Source organism: Piliocolobus tephrosceles, chromosome 18 (assembly GCF_002776525.5).
Source record: "Piliocolobus tephrosceles isolate RC106 chromosome 18, ASM277652v3, whole genome shotgun sequence".
Lineage (NCBI taxonomy): Eukaryota > Metazoa > Chordata > Mammalia > Primates > Cercopithecidae > Piliocolobus > Piliocolobus tephrosceles.
The window spans coordinates 16,599,834-16,626,783 of record NC_045451.1 but is presented as its reverse complement, the minus strand read 5'-3'; the positions used below and the strand labels follow the sequence as shown (position 1 = coordinate 16,626,783).

The 26,950-nt window shown below is 39.8% G+C and overlaps 1 protein-coding gene across 1 annotated transcript in view; it reads left to right on the top strand.

Annotated features, from left to right (window-relative positions):
- PHLPP1 (PH domain and leucine rich repeat protein phosphatase 1) overlaps positions 1-26,950 on the top strand; it is a 265,241-nt gene that overhangs the window by 124,247 nt on the left and 114,044 nt on the right. Inside the window, exons 3-4 of the mRNA XM_023195183.2 lie at positions 1,563-1,688; positions 24,334-24,500. Of these exons, the coding sequence (XP_023050951.1) occupies positions 1,563-1,688; positions 24,334-24,500 (293 nt within the window). The remainder of the gene's footprint in view (positions 1-1,562; positions 1,689-24,333; positions 24,501-26,950) is intronic.

The following is a 26,950-nucleotide window of genomic DNA, read 5'->3' as shown; positions in this document are numbered from 1 at the left end:
GTTTTCTTGAAGAATCAGTATTTTGCTTTTTTAATGTTTTCTCTTACATGTTTGGTTTTCATTGCACCAGTTGCTATTTTATCATAGCCTTCATTCAATTTTGGATTTATTCAGTTTGGAGGTTTGATTTTTTTTTTTCTACCAAGTTCTTTTTTTTTTTTTTTTGAGACACAGTCTTGCTCTGTTGCCCAGGCCGGATCTCAGCTCACTGCAACCTCTGCCTCCTGGGTTTTTTTTTTTTTTTTTTTTTGAGACAGAGTCTTGCTCTGTCGCCCAGGCTGGAGTGCAGTGGCGCCATCTCAGCTCACTACAAGCTCCGCCTCCCGGGTTCACGCCATTCTCCTGCCTGAGCCTCCTGAGTAGCTGGGACTACAGGCGCCCGCCACTGCGTCCGGCTAATTTTTTGTATTTTTAGTAGAGACGAAGTTTCACCATGTTAGCCAGGATGGTCTCGATCTCCTGACCTCGTGATCTGCCCACCTCGGCCTCCCGAAGGGCTGGGATTACAGGCGTGAGCCACCGCGCCCAGCGTACCTCCTGGGTTTAAGCGATCCTCCCACCTTAGCCTCCCTAGTAGCTGGGACTACAGGCGCCCACCACCGCTCCCAGCTGTAAGATTTTTTTTGTATTTTTAGTAGAGAGAGGTTTCACCATGTTGGCCAGGCTGGTCTGGAACTCCGACCTCAGGTGATCCACCTGCCTCAGCCTCCCAAAGTGCTGGGATTATAGGCGTGAGCCAACTCGCCTGGGCTTCCTTCCAAGTTCTTAAGGTGCATGGCGGTCAAATTAATGTTCTACCTTCTTTTCCAATATAAGTATCAAAAGATACATGAGTTCAATTGAAAATATATATATATAAATTTCCCTTGATATATCTCCTTTTATTGCAACGTGTAGATTTTGATATGAGGTTTTTCTGTAATTGTTTAGTTCTAAGAGTTTTAAAACTTTGGTTGTAATTTCTCCTTTCACCTGTGAGTTGTTTAGAAGTTTGTTATTAAGTTTCCAAACGTAGACGTTTGTATAATGTTACTTTTTGTGTGTATTTTTACCCTTGTGAAGAACTTACAAGGAGTGGAAATTTGATTTGACTGTATTTCACTGCATCATTAGGACTTGAAAGTTCTCATGGTAGGGTTTTATTTCAGGTTAATTTCAGTTTAACAGTAATGTTTTCAATACTTATTTAACATGCTTGAAGACTTAAGTAAAAATTCCTACGTAAAATCTTAAGTAAAATTTCTAAGAGGAAGTAAGAACCCCAGCCACCCTATTGTTAGGTTAGAAGAATAAGAAAGGGAGTCTGGACTAATTTTAAACAGGAAGAGGAGAATTTCACTGTGGTGGGGAAATGTAGTAAAGATAAAACTCCTCTTTTTTTTGGTTTCCTTGTAATTCAAATTGGGCGATCATACGCAGGAACTTAGTTCTCAGTAATGAGTAACGTATATAGGGAAAGATGCAAATCCATGCAGGCTCCTTGATCAGAGACATAGTTAGTGAAATACATCAGTGGTTCTGCTGTCTGACTTATTTCTGCTTCTCTCTGTTTGCTTTTATAGGTAGAAGAAGTGAAAAAGCACCAACACTGTTTAGCATTTAGCTCCTCTGGACCCCAAAGCCAGACTTACTACATTTGCTTTGATACTTTCACAGAATACTTAAGGTGGCTGCGACAAGTCTCCAAGGTAAGCAAGCATTTAACCCAGGAATCAACTCAGCTTCTAGCTAGCTGCAAAGTTTCTTTCTGCTTTAGCTGGGTCTAAAATATAGTTAGTTACACACACTTTTTTTTTCCCCCAGATACTGCCAGTGATTAGCAATTTTTAGTTTTTTAAAAACTAATTTTGCCTGAAAAGTGGCTTTTTAAAAATTGTTTTTTACTTGCCCAGTATTGTTTACACTTAAAAATAAATTGGTCTGTAGACTGGCATTACTCTCTTAATATTGTAGATAAAAAACATGAGATTGAGAATATTTGAGGGACTGACCCAGGCAAAGACAACTGTAAAACCACAAAATACCCAGAGAATTGCTACAAATTTCCCTTCTTTCTCTGACTGTTTTTTCATATAAATAGTCCAATATTATACTATCTCCCCTTCACCTTTATTCTGCCTTTTCAGTGATTTAATTTTTTTATCTTATTTTGGCCCATTATATTCCTCTGATTTAATAAGATCACCCTGTCCCATGAAATAATATATAGTACTTTTGACCAGGCACACTGGCTCAATCCTGTAATCCCAGCACTTTGGAAGGCTGAGACAGGCAGATCACTTGAGTTCAAGAGTTCAAGACCAGCCTGGCCAAAATGGTGAAACCCTGTCTCTACTAAAAACACAAAAAAATTAGCCAGGTATGATGGTACACACCTGTAGTCACAGATCCTGGGGAGGCTGAGGCATGAGAATGAGCCATGAGAAAGGTGGAGGTTGCAATGAGCCGAGATCGCACCATTACACTACAGCCTGGGTGACAAAGCGAGACTCCGAATTAAAAAAATATATAATATATAACATATAATATATAATATATACTATAATATTATTTATAATATAATTATATATTATATATTATGTACATTACATAATATATTGTATATTATAAGTATATAATAGATAATTATAATTGTATAATCTATATTTAATTACTATATATAATTATATATATAGTAAATGCAGATTTTATATATAGTAAATGCCTAGTAAATGCAGGTGTTCATTACAGTACTTTTCCCTTCTCCAATTTTAAAAACCAGATATATGTTTCAAAAATGTTATATAATAATTATATATAGTTATATATAATTATATAATATCTAGTACTTTTGTGTTTAATGTAAACTAGAGTAACATTATAAATAAGACAAATAAATGGTGATATTTCAGGTAACCTGTGTAAGAATGTTTTTATATCTCATTTAGAGAATTATGTGTAAAATAATGGGGTGGATTACAGTCCTTAGTGCCTTGGTTTGGGTGTTGTTTTTGAAATGATGAAATCTCTCTAGGGTGCCAAGAGCATTACAATGGAATATGCTTTCATATTTTTGAATTGATAATTTAACTTGTTCTCTTAATTCAGTGTGATTCAGATTGCTGTGTGATGTAGTTATTTGTCAAGTGAATGAGTAAGGAAATAACTTTGGAAAACAGTTAAGAGAAAATCAGAGAACAGTATCTAGAAAATCATTTTGAAATACTGGCCATATTTGAATTACCAGGTAAAAACCGTTGCCTGATGATGAAATATCATTTAGGAGAATTGGTTTTTCTTCCTTTTAGAGAAGAAGCAGTGGATAGAGAGTTTCGGTTGATAGGGCTTAGAAAATTCTCTCAACCTAGTAGACAAATGGAGGTTCTAAATGTGTAAGGCAGCACTCCTGCAGGAAAAAGTTGGGAAGAGGACCCTTGTTGTTCAGATTCATGTGTAGAATTAATGTGATATTAGAAGTATACTTGTCTGGTTTTAAAATTATTCATGTGGTTACAGATTGAGGAGATACTAAATAATTGGGCTTTTATATTTATAATTTATCATTTTTATTGTGCTTTTGTATGCATTTGTATACAAGTGGTTTTATGGATTGAAAGCAGTGAGTCAATTGCCTACACTCTGCTTTATTCAGAATAAAATGCCTAACTAGGATCAAAGTGCAGCACATTTCTTTCTGTATAGAGATGTTGATATTTTAAATCAACTTTTACATTATTAACTTTTTCTTTATTTTGGAATGCTTTTATAATTACAGAAAAGTTGCAAAGATAGTACAGGGAGTTCTCAAACATAGTTTCCCAACCCCCTCACTCAGTTTACCAGACGTATTACTACAATATATCTCTCAAGTGTAAGAAGCCATCATTAGTACATAACTCTGAACTAACCTGTGGAATTTATTTTTTTGTTTTATTTTTGTTTGAGACAGAGCCTTGCTCTGTTGCCCAGGCTGGAGTGCAGTGGCACGGTCTTGGGTCACTACAACCTCCGCCTCCTGGGTTCAAGCAGTTCTCCTGCCTCAGCCTCCTGAGTAGCTGGGATTACAGGCATGTGCTACCATGACCGGCTAATTTTTGTCTTTTTAGTGGAGATGGGGTTTCACCTTGTTGGCCAGGCTGCTTTTGAACTCTGACCTCAAGTGATCCACCCGCCTTGACCTTTCAAAGTGCTGGAGCTATAGGCGTGAGCCACTGTGCCTGACCTTTATTTGGATTTCACTAGTTTTTCCATTGCCTTTTTTCTGTTTTGAGATCTAATTCAGGATACCACATTGCATTTGATTGTCATGTCTCCTTTGTCTCCTCTAGTGACAGTTTTTCACTTTTCTGTGTTTTTCATTCTTTCTTTTTTTCTCTCTCTCTTTTTTTTTTTTTTTTTTTTTTTTCTGAGGTGGAGTCTTGCTCTGTCACCCAGGCTGGAGTGTAATGACATGGTCTTGTCTCACTGCAACCTCTACCTCGGGTTCAAGTGATTCTCCTGTCTCAGCCTACCGAGTAGCTTTGACTACAGGCATAAGCCACCATACCCGGCTAAGTTTTTGTGTTTTTAGTAGAGACAGGGTTTCACTGTGTTGGCCAGGCTAGTGTCCAACTCCTGACCTCATGATCCGCCCACCTCGACCTACCAAAGTTGTGGGATTACAGGCGTGAGCCACTGCACCTGGCTCACTTTTCTGTGTTTTTCATGACCTTGACAGTTTTGAGAAATACTGATGAGGTATTCCTCAAAAGTGCTGAAATGCCCTGCAGTTGTATGTAGACAGTAATTCACACACATATACATATACAGCATACATTTTATACTTATAATAAGTGGAGCTGAGTATTTCTAAGAGGGCAGAGGGACTTTGATTTGATTATCTTAGATTACTGGTATTGACTACAACTAATTAGAATAAGAACTTTAACCTTCTTTCCATTTAGAAAGGCTTTGATTAGAGAAGCTGTGTAGTGTTGGGGTCAAGAATTTGAGTTTCAAAGTAAGGCAGGCATGGATTCCACCATTTCCTGGTCATGTGGCTTTATCTAAGTTGCAAATTTTAAACTTTTTCATCTAATAAGGAGAATAATAATAGTACTTACCTTTTAGAGCTTATATGAGATATGCATATAATAGATTTATACTGGCACATAGTAAGTGAGTAGAACTAACTAACTCAATAAAATAATTTCATGACTGTCATCCCTGATTGGTCAAATAATATTTTAAAGTATTATCTATTTGCATGTGTATTTTCAGCAGATAAAGACACGGGTCTTAGTTTGTCTGAACAAGTTACCTTTTGCTGCTCTTAACAACCATGGCAGCCTTTTGGGGAAAGGATGGCAGACATTGGGGAAATGATTTCCTCCTGAGAAGTTTTGGGGAATAGAGGGTGATACATTTTAGTTAATGCAGATTTTCTTTTTCTTTTTTTTTTTTTTTTCTTGAGATGGAGTCTTGCTCTGTCGCTGAGCCTGGAGTGCAGTAGTGTGATCTCGGCTCATTGCAACCTCTTCCTCCTGGGTTCAAGCAATTCTCCCACCTCAGCCTCCCGAGTAGCTGGAATTACAGGCGTGCGCCACCATGCTGGGCTAATTTTTTTGTATTTTTAGTAGAAATGGAGTTTCACCATGTTGGCTAGGCTGGTCTCGAACTCCTGACCTCAGGTGATCCACCTGCCTCGGCCTCCCAAAGTGCTGGGATTACAGGCATGAGCCACCGCGCCCGGCCTAGTAAGTGCAGATTTTCAATACAGTACTTTTCCCTTCTCCAATTTTAAAAAACAGATATATATTTCAAAAATGTTTAGCAGTTACGGTTAGTGAATTAAGGACAAATGAATTGTAAAGGACTGATTAAAAGAGGTTAGATATTATAAAAGAAATGGGTGAAGGAACGCCCTGTTTGGGTTTGAATCCTATATAAAACATGGCCACACCCTTCTTTAAGCATTATATGTTGAGGATAATCTTGCGATAATGTCGTTTCCTTTTTAACCTAGCATCTAGGGAGAGTAGACTAGAATCTCGCTCCATTTGGGAATATATGCCTACAGGGAATTTGACATGGTTAAGGTTGATTGTTATAAGCTCCTCCAGCTTCCAGTTTCCTCCTTCAGTTGTCATCTGCTCTTCCTCCTATGTAGGTATTAGGAAGTTACATCATTTAGTCACCCTCACTGTTACTATGGAAGTGTTTAGTTTCTTTTCTTCATATTGAGAAACAAAACATTCTCAGAATAGTCTTTACATCTTGATGTTTAGATAAGGATTCATTTTGATAAGGACCTAAAAGAAAAACAAACCAACAGAAACAAAAGTTTCTGATTTTTAATAACTGTCTCCACCCCAGAGTAGGAGGGCAAAAAAGAAACAAATTTCCATTATTTTTAAATTAAAATGAATTAATGTAAAAGGAATGTAACGTAAAAGGAAAGTTCTTATTTTCAGTTTTTATTTCTGGATTTTCAGATACAAGAGAGGTGTTACTTTCTGTTCTGATTTGTTTCATTTGATTTTGGGAAAATTTATAGAAGTTTATTAATCAGATGTGTTTTACCAAGATAGGCTCTTATATACTTATGGTTTTTAAACCTTAGCACTTAATATTACTTGCCAAAATAATACCCAAGGCAGTCTCTTTAGAGTTTTTAGTTTGGATGTGTTTTAGTGGTGGACAGTGTGGAAGAGCTCCTCTGGGAGGATTACATATATTGGTTGTAAATTCATTCCTAAAATATTGATGCACAGCATGCTGTAAAAATGGAGTAAACCTCCTCTATATACAGTTTAAAAACGGTGTTTGTTCAACATAGGTACATGTAGCCAGCATGTTTTCAAAGTGTTGGAGGGTCAGTGATATGAAAAGGCTACGGCTAAGCTGAGGGAGTAACAGGAACATGCAGAAGAGCTCCTATCAGTTATATGAGTAATGCTGACCTGGGTATCCATCTTGGTGGTCCACTTTTTAGAGTGCGTTCATTGTGGATATGTTGATTGATCCTGTGAATTCTTTTCAAAGTTAGGCTTTCATGTGAATCTGTAGCATGTCTTAGTTTTAATTTAAAAGTTTAGTAACTTCTGTAACACCGTATTATTCTACTTTAAAGTCTGTTTCTTGGCCGGGCACGGTGGCTCATGCCTGTAATCCCAACACTGTGGGAGGCTGAGGAGGGTGGATCACCTGAGGTTAGGAGTTCAAGACCAGCCCGGCCAACATGGTGAGACCCCCATCTCTACAAAAAATACAAAAATTAGCCGGGCATGATGGCAGGTGCCTGTAATCCCAGCTAGTCGGAAGACTGAGACAGGAGAATCGCTTTTGAACCCAGGAGGCAAAGGTTGCAGTGAGTCAAGATTGTGCCACTGCACTCCAGCCTGGGTGACAGAGCAAGATTGCATCTCAAAAATAAATAAATAAATAAATAAATAAATAAATAAATAAAAATAAAGTATTTTTCTTTTTTCCATGGAAGATTAAAAGTGGATTCAGGTCAGTGACTTAGTGTTGTGCCCCCCCCCCCCTTTTTTTTACTCCTTATTATGGAAAATGTCAAATATTCTGAAATAGAGATAATCATGTAGTAACCCCCACACACCTGTGCCCCGGCTTCCACAGTTACCATCTCCTGGTCAGTGGGCTGTTATCGGTGTGCCCCCTTTCTCTCTGGATTATTACAAAGCAAACCCCAGACATTCTTTCACTCACAACTATTTTCACATGTGTGTGTATAACTCTAGAAGATGAGGACTCTTGTTACAATTACTCTTCTTACAACACCGTTATCTATATGTGTGTGTTTTTTAAAGAATGGATAATTCAGATAAAGATTAGAGGGTTGATTCAGGTGTCTTATTCCTGAAATAGCAACGTAGCATGTGATACCCAAGAAAATATACAACACTTATGGAAAAGGACATATTGTAAGCTACGCTTTTAACTTTTTATTAGGCAGATGTAATGCTCTTAAATTTTGATTAGAGCTAGATGAAAATGAGAACAATTTACTACATGGCACACTTCTAAATTCAGTATTTTGAATCTGAATAGTAACATGACTAAATTGAAAGTGATGGAGCCCTGCAGTTAGGGACACGATGTCTAATCATAAGCATTTTATCTTAAAAATTGTCCCAGTTCTCTTGTGTAGGGAAAAGGAAAAGGCACAGCATGACCTCTTCCAAGGACCTCAAACCTGGCCAGTTTAGTTGGTTATAACATGGTGACAGTGAAAACAGCATTGCAAATTCAGGCCTCCTGGAGGGCCATGAACCTGTCTGCTTGTCTCTCTCTCTGTGCTGATCAGTGGCTGACAGTTGCAGGTGACTGTGACTGTCACAGTCGTTATCTCTCCTGCTGTGTAGCTCTCAGTATTAACGTAGTGTTTAATTCTAGGCCATTGACTTGAGGGAAAAAGTCACTGCATTGAACTTCTGGTTGCTGTGATTGGAGTTCACCCTAAACATGCACAGTGTAGGCAAATCGGAGCCACATTTCATGCCAAACGATCCCATGAAATGATGAGCAAACATCACCCTTTTAAATAAGAGTAAGGCACATGGTGAATCACAGTTGAACTTTTGGTTTCATTTGCTTAGAAACAGTATCTTACTGTCTAGATTTTACTCAAGGAATACTTAACTAATCAATTGAGTCAAATTATTCTAGTATAACAAGATTGAGGTTTCCAACATATCGATTTGTGTTATTAGATGATTACATTATAATTATACAAGGAACCCTTTAATATGACTTAGACATCTTTTACCCATATTTTGCCTCTTAACTTGAAGTGTAGTTCAGGAAGTCTGCTGCCTTTTGTTAGCATGGTCTGCCACTTGTCCTTTAGGGATTGTGCTGTAGTTTGTGACTTTGAGGTTGTAATGATAGCTATCAATACTGTTCTACTGAGGAGTCAAGGGCTTTTCTGGAAACCCTCACTTCACATTTTACACCCAGTGTTTTTGGATGAAGAATCAAGGGCCCTTTGATCTAACAAGCCTACTATAGAATCTAAATGGAATGAAGGGGCTGGGTGCAGTGACTTACGCCTGTAATCCCAGCACTTTGGGAGGCCAAGGCAGGTTGATCACCTGAGGTTAGGAGCTCAAGACCAGCCTGGCCAACATGGTGAAACCCTGTCTCCACTAAAAATACAAAAAAAATTAGCCAGCCATGGTGGCAGGTGCCTGTAATCGCAGCTACCCGGGAGGCTGAGGTAGGAGAATCGCTTGAATCCAGGAGGCGGAGGTTGCAGTGAGCCGAGATGGTACCACTGCACTCCAGTCTAGGCAATGAGAGCAAAACTCCATATCAAAAAAAATAATAATAATAATAATAATAATAATAAATGGAACTGTGGGTCTGAATGATGTGAATCCTGAGAAGATTGCTCTTGTACCAATTCTGTAGAGACAAGAAAAGTTTGTGAGAAAAGTTTGGAAATTTAGTATATGAGTTAATATATGAGATATTTGGGTATATGAAGACTTCAAGGAGGCAGTGGGCAAGCTGAGTCTTTTAAGGGTAAATAGGTGTTCACCTTGCGGACAAGAAAAGTAAATTCATTTCAAGAAGGATAGGTCAAGTATGTGCAGAGGCAGTTTGCAGAGATATCCTGTAAAGATCATATCACACAAGTCTGAGAAGTGTGGGAAAAAAAAAAGAAATAAGAAGCTACAGTAAATGAGTGCTAGCCAGTAAATTTTCTGCTAGTTCCATTTCATTTTCTCATAGAAATATGACTGTAAGTTACCCAGTATTATCATTAACTTTCCAATATAGTAATGGATTTGTTATGTAAAAAATTACCTTATGGAATCTTTGTTACAGTTAGAAGGCAGCAGTCTATGAAGTTAGAGAACTTATAAATTCTGCTTTGAATTTAGGGAGAAGGTAACATATTTTGGATTGTATTAAGTTTTTTGTTACACATAAAATTAAGTCAGTAAAAAAATAACAGAATGATCTCTTTACAGATATAATTATACTTCATCTATATCTGTCTTATTTCCACACTGCTAATCCCTTCTATTCCTTTTTTTTTTTTTTTTTTTTCTTTTTCCTGTAGCGGCTCTTGTTTCTGAAATCCTAGTTAATATATTCCTGAAGAAGAGGTTTTCACTTCAATTCTAAAGCTATTTCAGTTTAGAACAATTTAATTTTATTTTCTCTAAAGTTTGATAATCCAATTGTAAACAAATGGCAAAAATACCTAGTTTGTTTACCATCTCATAACAAAAGACGCATGTTTTTGTGAAGCAGTGCTCATTTGTATAATTATACTGTTACCATTTTAAATGCATCCAGTGTACTTCCATCTTCCTTCCTCCTGTCTTCTCATCTCTTCCCCGTTTCTTTCTCCATCTGTGTTGGAATTAGCAGTTGTTGTTCTCACTGTCCAGCAAAGAGAGATGGGGAGAGGGAGGGAGGAAAGAGAGGACTCTTCTGTCCTTTCTTTGTGCCAGGCACCAGGCTCCATGTGGATCGCCACGACCTCAGCAAATGGAAATGTGTTCCTTGTGTGTTCTTGGTGGAACTCTGGAAACATTTTCCCAGGAGACCTTAAAGAAGTTTGGTTGGGGTCTATACTTCTGTTATTAGTACTTTAAAATACTTGTAGGTTTGATCTGTATAAATGTTATCTTTAATAAAATAACTTCTAGAATTCAAGGGAGGAACTTACAGTTACATTTTAAAGTTGTAAAATGTTGTTTTAATACTGGTAAGGGCCCTTGTGAGGTAGCTGACAAGAAGGGAATATTAATATTAACTGCAGTTTTCGAAAAGAATTGTGCCACCAGTTATTTGACATTTTCTTTGAAAACATTCTTTAGTTTAACCTTGAATTCTAGTCTTTAACAACAAACAACTCTTAGTTCAGAGACTGAAGATTTGGAAAAGATCAGCCTCTCCCAGCATCCCACCATGTCTGTAGGCATTTCCAGCATCTGCAGAGTCTGATGTGACAGTTTTCCTTATACGTGAGCTGAAGTCTTCATTCCTATAGCTTTGACTCATTGACCCAAGTTTTTCTATCTGGTATAATGCAAGAAAATTCGACTCCTTTTCCTATTTAATAACCTCTGAATATTGTTGAGTTACCAGGATCCGTGCCCTTGCACTGCCCTTTCTGCTCCTTAGCAGTCTATTTTCAGCAGAAGTATCCCTGGCAATTCCAACAATTCCTTCTGTCGCTTGGTTCTCAGATACTTTATCTCATAGCTTTTTTCCTGGGTGCTCTCTGATTTGTTAACATCCTTGCAGATCTCCTCTGATCAGCACAGAATATGTGACCATTATTTTCCCTACTTTAGACATTATGTCCAAAGTGAATTAGTTACCCATTTGTGAGGTCAACCCTAAAAGAAAATCTTTTTGCTCTTTTCTTCCCTCAACTTGTTGATCTATTTTGTAAACAATATAATTATTTACTGTACCAAATTGATACTATAGTGACAACAATAAGGCACATAGTAATAACTAACATTTTGGTAACTTTTACTATTTGGCAAGCACTGTGCAAGATACTTTGTAGTAGCCCTGTGAAGTAGGTGCTGATAACAATTCTATGAGGTTGGTTTTTTATTGATTTTTTTTTTTTTTTTGAGTTGGGGTCTCACTCTGTCGCTCAGGCTGCTGTGCAGTGCCATGATTACAGCTCATTCCAGGCTTTGACCTTCCAGGCTCAAGTGATCCTCCCACCTCAGCCTCCCGAGTAGCCGGGACACAGGCATGCGCCACCACTCCCAACTAATTTTTGTATTTTTTGTAGAGGCGGGGTCTTGCCATGTTGCCCAGGGTGGCCTTGAGCTCCTGGGCTGAAGCAGTCCTTCCACCTTGGCCTCCCAAAGTACTGGGATAACAGGCACAAGCTACTGCACCCAGCCTGTGGTTGGTTTTTAATACCAAAAGATAGTATCTTTTAGATATTATTATCCCCATTTTGCAGATGAGGGAACTGATATATAAAGTATTCAATTACTGCTTTATGCATTAGGTTCTACTACCTTATTCCTTTTACTTAATTATACTTCCAGTGTTTTACAGTAGTTGGAAGGGACTGAAAACAAAGATTTAAATAATAACTGAGATTTACTGAAAATATCTCAATAAGGTACTTTATATACAAAGTTGGCAGCTGAATCCAGGCAGCCCAGTAGTATGACAGAGGGTAATTTCTCAAGCAGTCTGTTTATTGGAGTATGCTGCTAAAAGACACTTGAGCATAGTCGCTCTACATCGCTCATTCCTCTTAAATGATGACCAAGAGTTATTTAAGACGTCTGAGATGCTTTCTGAGTCATTCAAAGCAGACTGAATTGTTTTCAATGGCGAGGGAACGACTGTTGTCTGATTCTTTGCAAACTGGTCAAATATTGATATATCAGGAACTTAGTATATGTGATTAACCAGATATCTGTATCTGGTCATGTTATATTTTAAAGTTAATTTCTTTTAATCTGAGGGTTTAGACCAATTTAAATGTATATCTACCAGGTGGCCGGGCGTGGTGGCTCACGCCTGTAATCCCACCACTTTGGAAGGCTGAGGCGGGTGGATCACCTGAGGTCAGGAGTTGGAGACCAGCCTGGCCAACATGGTGAAACCCCTCTCTACTAAAAATACAAAAATTAGCCAGGCATTGTAGCGCATGCCTGTAATCCCAGCTACTCAGGAGGCTGAGGCAGGAGAGTTGTTTGAATCCGGGAGGCTGAGCCAAGATCACACCATTGCACTCCAGCCTGGGTGACAGATTGAGATTCTGTCTCAAAAAAAAAATTTTTTTTAAAATCTAACAGGCATGGTGGATGGTGGTTCACACCTGTAATCCCAGCACTTTGGGAGGCTGAGGGGGAAGATCACTTGAGGCCGGGAGTTCAAGGCAAGCCTGGGCAACATAGCAAGGCCCTGTCTCTACAAAACAATATATATATACACACACACACATATATGTATGTATGTATACACATATGTGTGTGTGTATATATGTATACATACATACATATATGTATATATCCTTTAAAGTTTAGTTCCTATTATGTACTTAGGATTTTTTGAGTCCCCAGTATTTTTAACCCAGAGAATTAAATTTTCTACACCTGCTCTGAAGGGTTAAATTCTTCTACCCACTGGTCTAATTTATTATTTTATAAAGCAGGAAATAGTGGAATAATTGGAAAAAAACAATCTATGAATTCTGTATTAAACATACCGAACCTTATGTATTAGACTTGGAACTTAAACATCAATTTTTTTTTTTTTTTTTGTAGTTTAAAAACAAAAGAGGCCGGTTCTGGTGGCTCACGCCTGTAATCCCAGCACTTTGGGAGGCCGAGGCAGGTGGATCACAAGGTCAGGAGTTCGAGACCAGCCTGGCCAACATGCTGAAACCCCATCTCTACTAAAAATACAAAAATTAGCTGGGTGTGGTGGCGGGCGCCTGTAATCCCAGCTGCTCAGGTGGCTGAGGCAGGAGAATTGCTTGAACTCGGGAGGTGGAGGTTGCAGTGAGCCGAGATTGCACTACTGTACTCCAGGCTGGGTAACAGAGCAAGACTCCATCTTGGGGAGAAAAAACAAACAAACAAGTAGTTCATTTCTAGTAGTAAAACCACTTGAATAGTATTTGTATTATGTATTTTAATAGAAAGCTAGAATGTAAGTTCTTCGTGGTTCATTTCTCCTTTGTTAAGGCACTGTCACCTTTGGGGAAATGCTGCCATGATGTTGAGAAACATTCTCAGGTAGTAACATTTGAAAGAGATTGTTTATACATATCTTGCCAATAAGGAACTCAGGAAGGAACTCTGAGTTCAGATTTGATCTCCACCCAAGCTGAACTCTATTTTTTTGTTGTTACTGCGAAACACAATGGGGTTTGCGTGTGTGGGAGGGAGATAACTGCTAGAGTGACACTGGTGGCTCATGATTTTGGAAAGCTGTTGGTGACATCTCCTCTGACCCTATACAGTTGCTTCTGACTCCTAAAGAGTCAGGTGCCGGGTCCACATTTTCACTTTTGGCTGCATGATGAGCTCACTGGACAAATGTAGCAGAAGTGTCTGTGAATACGTGGCTCATTTTGTCAAGGGAGGGGACTGTGTCGGCACTGATGCTGTCGACATGGAGCTCTGAGGATTGTTCTTGGCCCTGTATGTGCTCTCACTGCATCGTCTTCAGTGAATCATAGTTATTTAGATGTGTGTGTCCTCAAGAGGCTAAGCTTTCGGAGACAAAGACTGCATCTCTCCAGTACCTGGTACAGTTCCTGGTTCATAAAAGGCAAATAATAAATGTATATTGAATGATTCACTCAGGTTAGCTTGATGGCCCCACACGTGCTGCCTCCTCAGTCCCATCCCCTCACCTCTGCTGGCAGAGAGAGCTGGAGATACCTTGGAGGATCTCTTGATCTGGAGTTCTCTTGATTAGCTTTTTAAATATTGTTATAACTTGGTCCTCGAACAGTGAGCCAGGGATTTCGTTTCGTTTTATTTTCTTCCCCAGCCTGCAGTTATCTCCATATTCTTATTTTTGGGTCTTTGAACTATATTTTAACAGGTACCTCATAGCCCATCATTTTAAAATCTTAGGTCCTACTTGTCCCAAATGCTCTTTCCCTCATAGAATACCATCTCTCTTATTTATTTATTTATTTATTTATTTATTTATTTATTTATTTATGAGATGGAGTCTTGCTCTGTCGCCCAGGCTGGAGTGCAGTGATGCGATCTCGGCTCACTGCAAGCTCTGCCTCCCAGGTTCAAGCAATTCTCTTGCCTCAGTCTTCTGAGTAGCTGGGATTACAGGTGTGTGCCACCACACTCAGCTAATTTTTGTATTTTTAATAGAGACGGGGTTTCACCATGTTGGTTAGACTGGTCTCAAACTCCTGACCTCATGATCTGCCCTCCTCGGCCTCCCAAAGTGCTGGGATTACAGGTGTGAGCCACTGTGCCCGGCCCATCTCTCATAGCCTGCCTGGATTTTCCTGTTGTCTTCATTGATTTGCTATGTCATTACCTTGAATCATTTTAAATGTTGTATAATTTGTGTAATCTTCTTTTCTTTTTTTCGAGACAAGATCTCCCCCGTCACCCGTGCTGGAGGGCAGCGGCACAATTATAGTTCACTGCAGCTTCAAGCTTCTGGGCTCAAGGATACCTCCCACCTCAGCTTCCCATGGAGCTGGGACTCTAGACACGTGCCACCACACCTGGCCAATTTTTTAATTTAACTTTGTAGAGATAGGGTCTTGCTATGTTGTCCAGATTGGTCTCAACTTCCTGGACTCAAGTGGTCCTCCCGCCTCAGCCTCCCAAAGTGTAGAGATTACAGGCATGAGCCACTGTGCCTGGCCCATATTTTATTTCTTGTATATCTTTAAGTATAAAACTGGTAGCTTTGATATGCTTTTATTGGAACATTATGAAGATATATGATGTAATTATTTTTTTTGTTTTGAGACGGAGTCTTGCTGTGTCCCCCAGGCTGGAGTGCAGTGGCGCGATCTCGGCTCATTGCAAGCTCCGCCTTCTGGATTCACACCATTCTCCTGCCTCAGCCCCCTGAGTAGCTGGGACTACAGGCGCCTGCCACCACACCCAGCTAATTTTTTGTATTTTTAGTAGAGACGGCATTTCACCATATTAGCCAGGATGGTCTCGATCTCCTGACCTCATGATCCACCCGCCTCGGCCTCCCAAAGTGCTGGGATTACAAGCGTGAGCCACTGCGCCCAGCTGATGTAATTAATGTTATAGGAATGTTTTCTGCATCTGTTGTTAAATACGTTAGTATAAGAGCAAAAGATGAGATGTCATTATGAAAAGCTTTGAGGTCGAGCTAAGGCATTTCTATAGTGTTTGTGTGTTTATTTGTTTGTCTGTTTGTTTGTTTTGAGACTGAGTCTCCCTCTGTTGCCCAGGCTGGAGTGCAGTGGCGTTATCTCAGCTCACTGCGACCTCCACCTCCTCGGTTCAAGCGATTCTTCTGCCTCAGCCTCCCAAGTAGCTGGGATTACAGGCATGTGCCACCACGCCTGGCTAATTTTGGTATTTTTAATAGAGGCAGGATTCCGCCATATTGGCCAGGCTGGTCTCAAGCTCCTGACCTCAGGTGATCCATCCACCTCAACCTTCCAAACTGCTGGGATTATAGGCGTAAACCACCACACCCATTTGGTTGTGTTGTGTTGTGTTTTGTTTTGTTTTGTTTTTTGTTTGAGACAGAATTTTGCTGTAGTGCCCAGGCTGGAGTGCAGTGGCACAATCTTGGCTCACTGCAGCCTCGACTTCCCGGGCTTAGGCAGTCCTCCACCTCAGCTCCCTGGGTAGCTGGAACTATAGATGTTCACTACCACCCTTGCTAATTTTTTAAATTTTTGTAGAGGTGGTGTTTCACCATGTTGCCTAGGCTGGTCTTGAACTTCTGAAATCAAGTGATCTGCCCGCCTTGGCCTCCTAAAGTGCTGGGATTACAGGCATGAGTCACCACACCCATCCTTCTATAGAATTTCTTTAAAGAAATGATTGCATGTTGTGAAGCAGTGGAAATTAAAATGTTTGTTAAAATTCAAGGTTTTGTTTGATATAAAATAGTATAAAATTGTATTGATAAAGATAAAATTGAAACAAGTAGAGTTGTTAGAATGCTTAACTGATAAATATTAATAAACTTTATTCTAAATTTATATTCTCCTACCTCATGTCTTCCCAAAGCATTCTTTGGGAGATGAGAATTAAAAGTAGGTCAGCTGAGGTTAAGAATTGTTTATAATTCTTATTCCCCAGAGACTATCCCTGTAGCCAGAAGCATAATTTCCCAAGCCACTGAAGACTACACTAGAGCAATTAATGACTCATAATGCTGGTTGACAGCAACCGTTTTTTTTTTTTTTTTTTTTTTTGTGAGACGGAGTCTGGCTCTATCACCAGGCTGGAGTGCAGTGGTGCAGTGCAGTGGCATAATCTTAGCTCACTGCAGCCTTTGCCTCCTAGGTTCAAGCGATTCTTCTGCCTCAGCCTTTCGAGTAGCTGGGACTATAGGTGCGCGCCACCACGCCCAGCTAATTTTTGTATTTTTAGTAGAGATGGGGTTTCACCATGTTTACCAGGATGGTCTTGATCTCTTGACCTCGTGATCCACCCGCCTTGGCCTCCCGAAGTGCTGGGATTGCAGGCATGAGCCACCATGCCTGGCAGGTTGACAGCAGTCTTTTACTTCACACAAGCAGGATTATTTGTGCTGTTTCAGCTGCTTTAACCAAACATTTTAGAGTCATTCTGGTTAATTTTGAGCATGCTATGCACATAATAAGGATAAATACAACTTGACTAAAGTATAGAGGGGACAAAAAACATCACATGAATGTTACTGTGAACTTTCCCTTGCCTGTGAAAGACGAATGATGTAGTACAGTCCTCTTGCAAGGGAAGATGAGAATTTTGAAAGCATGGCAGGGATAGGGTAAGGATAGGACAGATAGATTGGTTTAGAAATGCAACCCAGCCACACTTGGAGGAGGGACATTTTTGTCATAAGGGTCCTAATAATAGGCAAAGAAATGACTTAAGAAAGTGTCAAGCTGAGTAATATGTTAGAAATGTGTGGCCATTGAGTCATCTGAAAATTTTGTTGTTCACATTAGCATTTTTTAATAGTGCAGTGTTCTTTAGAGGAAATATTTTGAGGACCCAATGAACCCTCCTTCCCCCGTGTATATTTACAAGTCATTTGGGATTAAAAGAGACACCCTGAGCAGGTAGTTGGAGATTATGTTCATTTTGATGTATCTCTCAGAGTGTGACCATCGTGATAGAAAAGTCCCATTTAATTTACTAACTCAATTAGCCTTAGTTTTTTTTCTTTTTTTTTTTCTGTTGTTGTTTTGTTTTGTTTTTGAGATGGAGACTTGCTCTTGTTGCCCAGGCTGGAGTGCAGTGGCACGGTCTTGGCTCACTGCCACCTCTGCCTCGAGTTCAAGTGATTCTCCTACCTCAGCCTCCTGAGTAGCTGAGATTACATGTGCCTGCCACCTCACCCGGCTAATTTTTGTATTTTCAGTAGAGATGGAGTTTCCCCATGTTGGCCAGGCTGGTCTCGAACTCTTGACCTCAAGTGATCTGCCCCCCCGTGGCCCCACAAAGTGCTGAGATTACAGATGTGAGCCACTGCCCCCAGCCTGTTATTGTTAATACAGGCTGAAACTAACTTTCGATGCCACAGTTACCTTCAACTAATCACAACTTGAATCTATTCATTTGTAGTTCATTGATGGTCTGGCTGATTGCAGTTTATCCGTGTAATTGCTCAAGATGACAAGAGCATTGGCTTATATCTCGTAGACTTTTTTGTTTTACAGACTTTTATTGCTTGCAGTGGTAGATGTTGCTGTGGGGATACTTGGTCTACAGAGCCTCTCCTTTTTTTTAAATGGATAAAATGGTATTACTGCAGCAACTTGTTAAGGTGATCAGGGCAGGTGTTAGTCTACTTTAGAGATAAGGAAACTGAAGGACAGGTAAGGGAAGTGACTTATTCAAAGTCACGTTGCTAGTAAGTAGAATTGTTCCTACCTACCCCACATACTGTTCAGCTGGTGCCCTTTCTCCTGTATGTCAAGTTGTGTGGACTTCACCTTTGTGCCTTCAACTGTCTTGTCTGTGGTTATAAGTATAGTAGCTTTTGCCAAAAAGGAATTTATATTCTAATTATGAGATCCTTTAGAAGCTTTCTGTACCAAAGATTTGAGGCACCTTCTATGTATGCTTATTTCACTTCCCAAATTTCTATAACCTCTTATACTTTTCCTGTAAGCTTTTACATTTTGATTAGGTGCTCACTGGATGGCATCACCATTGCCCAGTTGGATAAGTTGTGTGGGATTGGAGTGGGCAGAGCCTATGATGTCAAGGAATGATGCCCCATGGAGAGTCACCACTCCTCCGAAATCTGTATTTGGTCAGCAGATGGTCTCTACTGCTTCTCCTGAGGAGGACTCACTGTCTCTGACTGCCTCGTCTTCATTTCTAAGGCTTAAACATATCCTGAGGAGTACATCTAATTTTCTTTGCTCTAGTTATGTTATTTTATGATGGGGATTAGAGGAACCTCCCTTCTGGTGAGATCTGAACTTTATTCCAGGTCTTGACCTGATGGCATAGAGTTAATAGTACAGGCTCTTGTTCAAACTCTAGTCCTGTTACTTTTTTTTTTTTGAGATGCAGTTTCACTCTTATCACCCAAGCTGCAGTATAATAGCTCAATCTTGGTTCACTGCAACCTCCGCCTCCCAGTTTCAAGTGATTCTCCTGTCTTAGCCTCCCGAGTAACTGGGATTACAGGCACCCACCTCCATGCCAGGTTAATTTTTGTATTTTTAGTAGAGACAGGGTTTCACCATGTTGGCCAGGCTGGTCTCAAACTCCTGTCCTCAAATGATCCACCCACCTTGGCCTCCCATAGTGTTGGGATTACAGGTGTGAGTCGCTGCACCCAGCCTGATCCTGCTACTTTTTAAACAGGCCTTAGGCGCACACTCTTTGACTCAGTTTAACCTTTACCTTTGAAACAAGGGTAAGTTCTTACTGCACAGAGTTGTTGTGAAGATTAAGCTAAATATTGTACCTTAAGCTCTTGGAAGAGTGCCTATCACAAAGAAAGCACTACTTAAATGTTAACTATTATTATTAGTGTTACTTGGAAAGGGAAAATGCTAGAATAATAAAGGCTACTTGCTCTGAGGTGTGTACATGTGGATTTTTGATTAATATTTTTTTATGTATGTAGGTCTTTCTTATTTCAGGCAGGATCTCAGTTTTAATAGCTGCTGTGTAGGTGGGTCACAGTTTCTTTAGATAGTCCAGCTGGTAGTTTTCTCATTTCGGAATCAAACCATACCTTCTAAGTAGAGTGCTTTCCTCTTTTTGTGGTAGAGCCCTGATGTGCCCAGGTTGCTCTGAGTAGAAGCACTTAAATCTCCCATTCTGTTGCAGCTCATGGGACTGGGCAGTGGTGTAGCTAGTGGTAGCTTTTGTGGTCATCTTTGCAGCTCACTGCCTCGTGGCCATGTTAACATGATGAGTCTATGCTCTCATGATAGACGTTCCTAGTTCTGCATAGCTCACACAGGACTGCCCTTGCTTGTAGCCTCGTTAATGTGGTTTCCTCCTCCTTGTTTCCAGCAGAAACAGCTTACGGTCTAGAATGAGGAAAGGAAGCCAATACAACTTGATGTTAAATCATTTTCTCTTAAATAGTCCAAAGGGAGTATTTAGTGGGATGCTTCATTTGAAATGGAATTTGTCTTCTTCAAAGTGGTTGCCATATGAAAGGATGCACCAGATGCAGAGGCCGCCTGGTGAGAAAGGAGGAGGTATAAGGTCGTCCTCTGGCCATTCTTCCAGCAAGATGTTTTGAGGGTCCTCCCAAGTACTCAGCGTGGGTTTATATCAGTAAGCAAAATAGAAAAATTCTTTCCTTTATGGAGCTTACAATATAGAGACAAAGGCAGAGAAAAAATAAGAAAATTCCTTGGTACAGTAGGCCCTCCTTACCTGGGAGTTTCCCATTTCAGATTCAACCAACCGTGGATCAGAACCTGCCGACATGGAGGGCTGAGTGTACTGTGGCATTTTATGTCAGGGACTTGAGCATCTGTGAATTTTGGTACCTGCTGGGGTCCAGGAACTAATCCCCAGTGAATATGGAGCGTTGACCATACATTGGTGATCACCTCACACTTCTCAGAATGTTTCCACACATCCCATTTCACTCACCTTAAAAGCCAGAGTCCTTACAAGGCCTGAAGGTCCCACAGGGTCTGCTGCTTGCCCCATATCCCCTGCCCATTTACCTTCTGACCTCGTTGCCTTATTATCCGTGTTCTCAGGTCCCTCGGACATGCCAAGTATGCTCCTTTTACAAATTTTTTGTATTATTATTATTTTTTTTAAATTTGAGACTGGATCTGGCTTTATTGCCCAGGCTGGAATGCCGTGGTATGCAATCTCGACCTTCTGGGCTCAAGTGATCCTTCCACCTCAGCCTCCCAAGTGGCTGGGACTATAAGCACGCACCACCACGCCCAGCTAATTAAAATTTTTTTTTTCTTAGTAGAGATGATGGTCTCACTATGTTGCCCAGGCTGGTCTTAAACTTCTGGGCTCAAACAGTCCTCCCACCCTAGCCTCCCAAAGTGCTGGGATTACAGGCAGGAGCCACCATACCTGGCTAAAGCATGGTTCTCTAAGGGCCTAACTCTGAGTTCTCTAACTCTGGGTACTTCCTCTGCCTGGCAGCATCTTCTTCCAGATAAATCCTATCAGCCAACTTTTCCTGTTTTTCCTTGCTAAATGTTGTCTTTTCAGTGGGGACCACCCTCACTAACCTATTTAAATTACAATCCACCACCTTCCTAGCAATCTTGACCCCCTTTTTCAAGCTGTTTTTTTTTATTCGTAGTGCTTACCAATTTTTTTAACGTATAATTTATTTATTTGTAAAGAAAGCTTAATAGGGGAGGGATCTTCATTTTGTTTTCTGAAGTATATTAAGGGCTCACCTAGAATAGTAATTGGCACCTCTAGTAGATATTCAGTGAACATGTTGAATGAATGAAAATGAAAAGTACAATGGAGAAAATAAAGAAGAGTTGTATCAGTTTCCTGTGGCTGCTGTTAACATATTAACAAACCCTCGGTGGCTTAAAACAATAGAAATTTATGATCTCATTGTATATATTGCACATATAATTATTCATCCATATAATATATGGAGGTGTGTGTGTTACGTTAAAAATTGTTTTCATAAATGGAATGTGTCATGCTGCAGTTTGCATTTGTATCAAGTCAGATTGATACATATGGATCTAGCTCCTTCATTTTAACTGCAGCTCTAAGCAGCTGATTCTCTTTCTCTCCTGTTTTCAGAATATGTAAATCCCAGAGAAGTCCTTTGATTAACCTAACTTGGGTCCCATGCTAGCACCTGTTGGATTAGCCTGTGGCTTCAGCAGATAGGACACTCAGATTGCTCAGACCTGGAGTACATACCTACCCACGAATCCAGAGCATCTGGGTACTTTGTTTGCAGTTCCCCTTAGGATCATGAGTTTGAAAGAGAAAGGATTTGGGGCAGACAAAAAATACAGATTTCTACTGAGGCTTCAAGTTTGGGCTCGGACATTACATCCTCTGGGAATCCTTTTCTAACCCCTGGGATTCCGTTCTGTGTCCTTGCACTTCCTATTCTTGTAACAGTTATCATGTAGTATCTTAATTACCCTGTCCTCTTGATGTGTACTCATTCAGGGCAGAGACTGTGTCTGTCTTGTTTTCCTGTTGTATCTCAGGAAATAAAAGGCCTGCCACACACCATTAAGTAGATGTTCAACAAATGTTTTTGAATGAATGCTTCCACTAACTAGCAGAGCTTTCAACCTCACTTTCTATAAACAGGTTCCCATCCACTTCCTATGAATGCCATAGGAATCCCGTGTGGCGTGGTGCTTTTGCACCTACTTTCAGACCCATTAACATTCTATCTCTTTTTACATCTTTCTTTGTATGAGTGGTTTGGCTCTGTTTGTCATTTTCTTTTTCTTATTTAATGGTGAAAATTCACAGAAAGATAAAATAGGTAAAATGCAAACTCAGACTTCTTGGTAAAGTCTTTAGAGATAAGTCCTGCCCAGCTTTTCTCACCCCAGTATACCTTTAGCTTTCATGTGTGCACAGTAATTTCTCCTAACCTCAAATATTCCATCAGCAGAACTGTTTATTTTTTTGAGACAGAGTCTCTCTCTGTCACCCAGGCTGGAGTGCAATGGCATGATCTCGGCTCACTGCAACCTCGGCCTCCTGGGTTCAAGCGATCCTGCTGCCTCAGCCTCCTGAGTAGCTGGGATTACAGGCACCCACCACCACGCCCAGCTAATTTTTGTATTTTTAGTAGAAACAGGGTTTCACCATGTTGGCCAGGCTGATCTCTAACTTCTGACCTCAAATGATCCACCTGCCTTGGCCTCCCAAAGTGCTGGGATTACAGATGTGAGCCACTGTGCCCAACCTAGCAGAACATAGGCAGATTTACTTCTGGATACTTTTAGCAGCAGGAGAGTATGGATTTTAGTGAGTATAAAATGTGAATGAAGCTGGGTGTGGTGGCTCATGCCTGTAATCTAGCACTTTGGGGAGGCTGATGTGAGAGGATCAACCTAGCCCAGTAGTTTGAGACCATCCTGGGCAACATGGCAAGACCCTGCCCCTACTTTATTATTTAAAAAAAATTTTTTTAAATAAAAAATAAAATGTGAATGATTTGATTTGGAAATGGTAGTGTTAGTAGTAGTACTAGTAATAGTAATAGCAGTTAACATTTACTGAGTGCTTTTTCTGTGCCAGGCATGTAGAAGTAGGTACCATCTTTATACCCGTTATACAGATGAGAAAACTGGATCTTACATCAGTGATCTATTCAAGTTATCTCAGCTCCTTAGTGGTGGCACTGGGCTGTGAATCTGGACACTGAACTCAGAACCATACACCTAAGGACTATGTTCTACTGCCTTGTACAATTAGGAACAGAAACCTGGGGTTTGGTAAAAGAAAAAAACATCAGATTGATCACAGATAAGCAGTGAAATTTCTGCCCTAAAGCTTTGGTACAGATAAATAGGGAGAATTAACCAAAGTTTTAGAACTATATTCCCATTGCCTCTGTGAGAAGAGAAAACCAATATGTGTGAAGGTGGGGCTAAAGCCAGGTGCTTTAGCATAAATTGGCACTGTGTTATCTGGGACATTTTCATGCTTTTATAAAGTACTTGGCTCGAATACTAAGTATAGACATGCATTACTTAATGACAGGAATATATCCTGAGAAATGTGTTGTTAGGCAATTTCTTCATGGTGCAAACATCAGCATGTACTTACACAAACCTAGATGGTGTAGCCAACTACACACCTAGGCTGTTGCTCCTAGGTTACAAACCTGTGTAGCATGTTACTGTACCGAATCTGTGGGCAGTTGTAACAAAATGGTAAGTATTTGTGTATCTAAACATAGAAAAGGCAGTGTGTTGTGCTATGACATTATGGTAGCTGCCATATCACTAGGTGATAGGAATTTTTCGGCTTTATAATCTTGTGGGACTGCTGTGTGTGATATGTTATTGACTGAAAGATTGGTATGCAGCACGTGACTGAATACTGTGTTGGTTTATATTTGGACTAACAGTGCTACTTTCATAGAATATCTATTCCAAATTGGGATTATCTTATTTCTATCCATAGAAAGGAGTTATAGGATAAGTGGATGGTATTAAAATTAAGTTTTATCCCTCTTTAGGTTGCATCCCAGCGCATTAGCTCAGTGGACCTCTCATGTTGTAGCCTGGAACATCTGCCTGCCAACCTCTTCTACAGCCAAGACCTCACTCATCTCAATTTAAAACAAAACTTCCTAAGGCAAAACCCTAGCCTTCCAGCTGCCAGGGGGCTTAATGAACTGCAAAGGTAAGACTGCAGAAATGGGTGGATCATGAGGAAGGGGTGGGGGCAGAATGAACTTCTGCTTGTTATCTCTTGAATATTCCCACTAAAAAAACTAGTGTGTAAACTTTCTCTTTCGGAAAACAGAGTAATAGGACTTTGTTTATTAGTGAGGACATTACCAATTCTCAATCTGAGATTTTTTTAAGGTTCTTGCTTTTGAAACTAATGATTTATGATATTTATTAATTGGATAGAGTTGCATAAGAACAATTCTCCTTTAACAACTTTTATTCCTATCTAAAAATGCATCTGCAAACAATAACATTTGGTGTGTTACTGCCGAACTTCAGGTGTTTGTTCAGATTAAATTGTTTCTTTTGAAATTTATGAAAGGTCAGTTTTTCCCATGAAAAGGCATTTCCTTAGAAATTTAAGAACCAGCGTTTAAATCCATTTATATCATGTCATCTGGGTGATTAATATGTAGGTTTCAAGAGTCACATGTTAAATAGAACCTGCTCCTTTATTTTTTATTTTTTTATTTTTTTATTTTATTGAGACAAAGTCTTGCTCTGTCTCTCAGACTGGAGTGCAGTGGCGTGATCCCGGCTCATTGCAGCCTCCTCCTGGGCCCAAGTGATTCACCTGCCTCAGCCTCCAGAGTAGCTGGGATTACAGGTGCCCACGCCCTCTTAATTTTTGTATTTTTAGTAGAGACAGGGTTTCACCATGTTGGCCAGGCTGGTCTTGAACTCCTGACCTCAAGTGATCTGCCCTTCTTGGCCTCCCAAAGTGCTGTGATTACAGGCGTGAGCCACCGTGCCTGGCCTAGAAGGTGCTCATTTATAACTAGAAAAGAGGGACTTGACTTGCCTGTCTCCAAAACAGATTTAAGAATTTACCACATCCATTTCCTTTCCTCTTTGGAGCAGTGATCAGTCTTCATTCTGTGGTAAATTAAACCTTTGATACTTATATATTTGTTGCAAATATGTAGACTGTGTAACTGCGAAGAATATAACTTTTAAATAAATAATTGCTAGTTCATTTGTTTTTACATGACTGATATGATCAGGAATTTAAAAATATGATAACCATTGTGATTCCGTTTATGGTTTTTAACATCCAGAAAAAATAATCCAATACTTGCTTATAAAGTTTGTGGATGTAATTGGGAAATGGAAGAGTATTTTAATTGTCTTTTTAGGTGATTGTGAATATCCTTCCTTGATACTATACCAAAACTTGACAAGTGGTCATTTCTTAAATGTTAGTTCTAATATGAAATCTAAATCTCTATTCGTGAGCTTTTTGAATTCTTTAACGGTAAGATCCATTGATCTGACTTGCAGTTTGATTTAACTCTTTACCCATGCATCACTTTGTTGCATTAAGTGTTGGTCATTTGGAGAGTACTGCTTCGTTGTGTAACACAGATACTCCAAATGTGAATTTATTTTATTATGGAATTTTAAGAATTCATATTTGTTAATATCACCACTGATTTATTTTTGTTTGTTTGTTTGTTTTTGAGATGGAGTCTCACTCTGTCGCCCAGGCAGGAGTGCAGTGGTGCGATCTTGGCTCACTGCAACCTCTGCCTCCTGGGTTCTAGCGATTTTCCCGCCTCAACCTCTAGAGTAGCTGGGATTACAGGCCTGTCCCCAACACCTGGCTAATTTTTTGTATTTTTAGTAGAGATATGATTTCTCCATGTTGGCCAGGCTGGTTTTGAACTCCTGACCTGAAGTGATCCGCCCACCTTGGCCTCCCAAAGTGCTGGAATTACAGGCGTGAGCCACCGTGCCCGGCCAATATCACCACTGATTTATCAGTAAAGTCTTTTAAGTATTGGGATGTTGTTAAGCTTACTGTGGAAATGAGTTTCCACAATTTTAATTTTTAATTAGAAATGTGAAGGCCGTTATTGGCAGCATATGCCATCAGTTGTTTTCCAGTAAGCTGCCTTCTCACTTCATTTTTGAGAAAATGTCTGCCAAATACCCAAGTATGAATAATAATCATTTGTCAGTTGTTCTTTCAAGTAAAAATGGGATTCTCTGTAAACAGTGCCTGGTTTGGCCCACAACTCACATCATCAGATAAGTGTTTTCCTTGAGATAACTATCATACTTCAGTGTGTACCAGAAGTGTTTTTTTGTGTACCTCCTATTTTATCACCCAGAAAATTAAAAAGACATATACTCAGGGGTTGGGATGTAATAAGAAATGACTTTCCTGTGTCATCAAGGACATTCTTAAGTAAAACTGGCATTACAATTTTTTTAAAGAATATTTTTACTGTGGTTGCCTGGAAGAAAAGAATAGAGAAGAATATAATGACAACTGGGACAGTTTGGTGCTGCAGTGAATTAATTACATAGGCAGTCGAGACTCTAATAAGGATATTTTGCTCCAGCAATTCCTGATTGTCCCCTGTAGCTGACGTATACTATGAAAGTTACCACTGT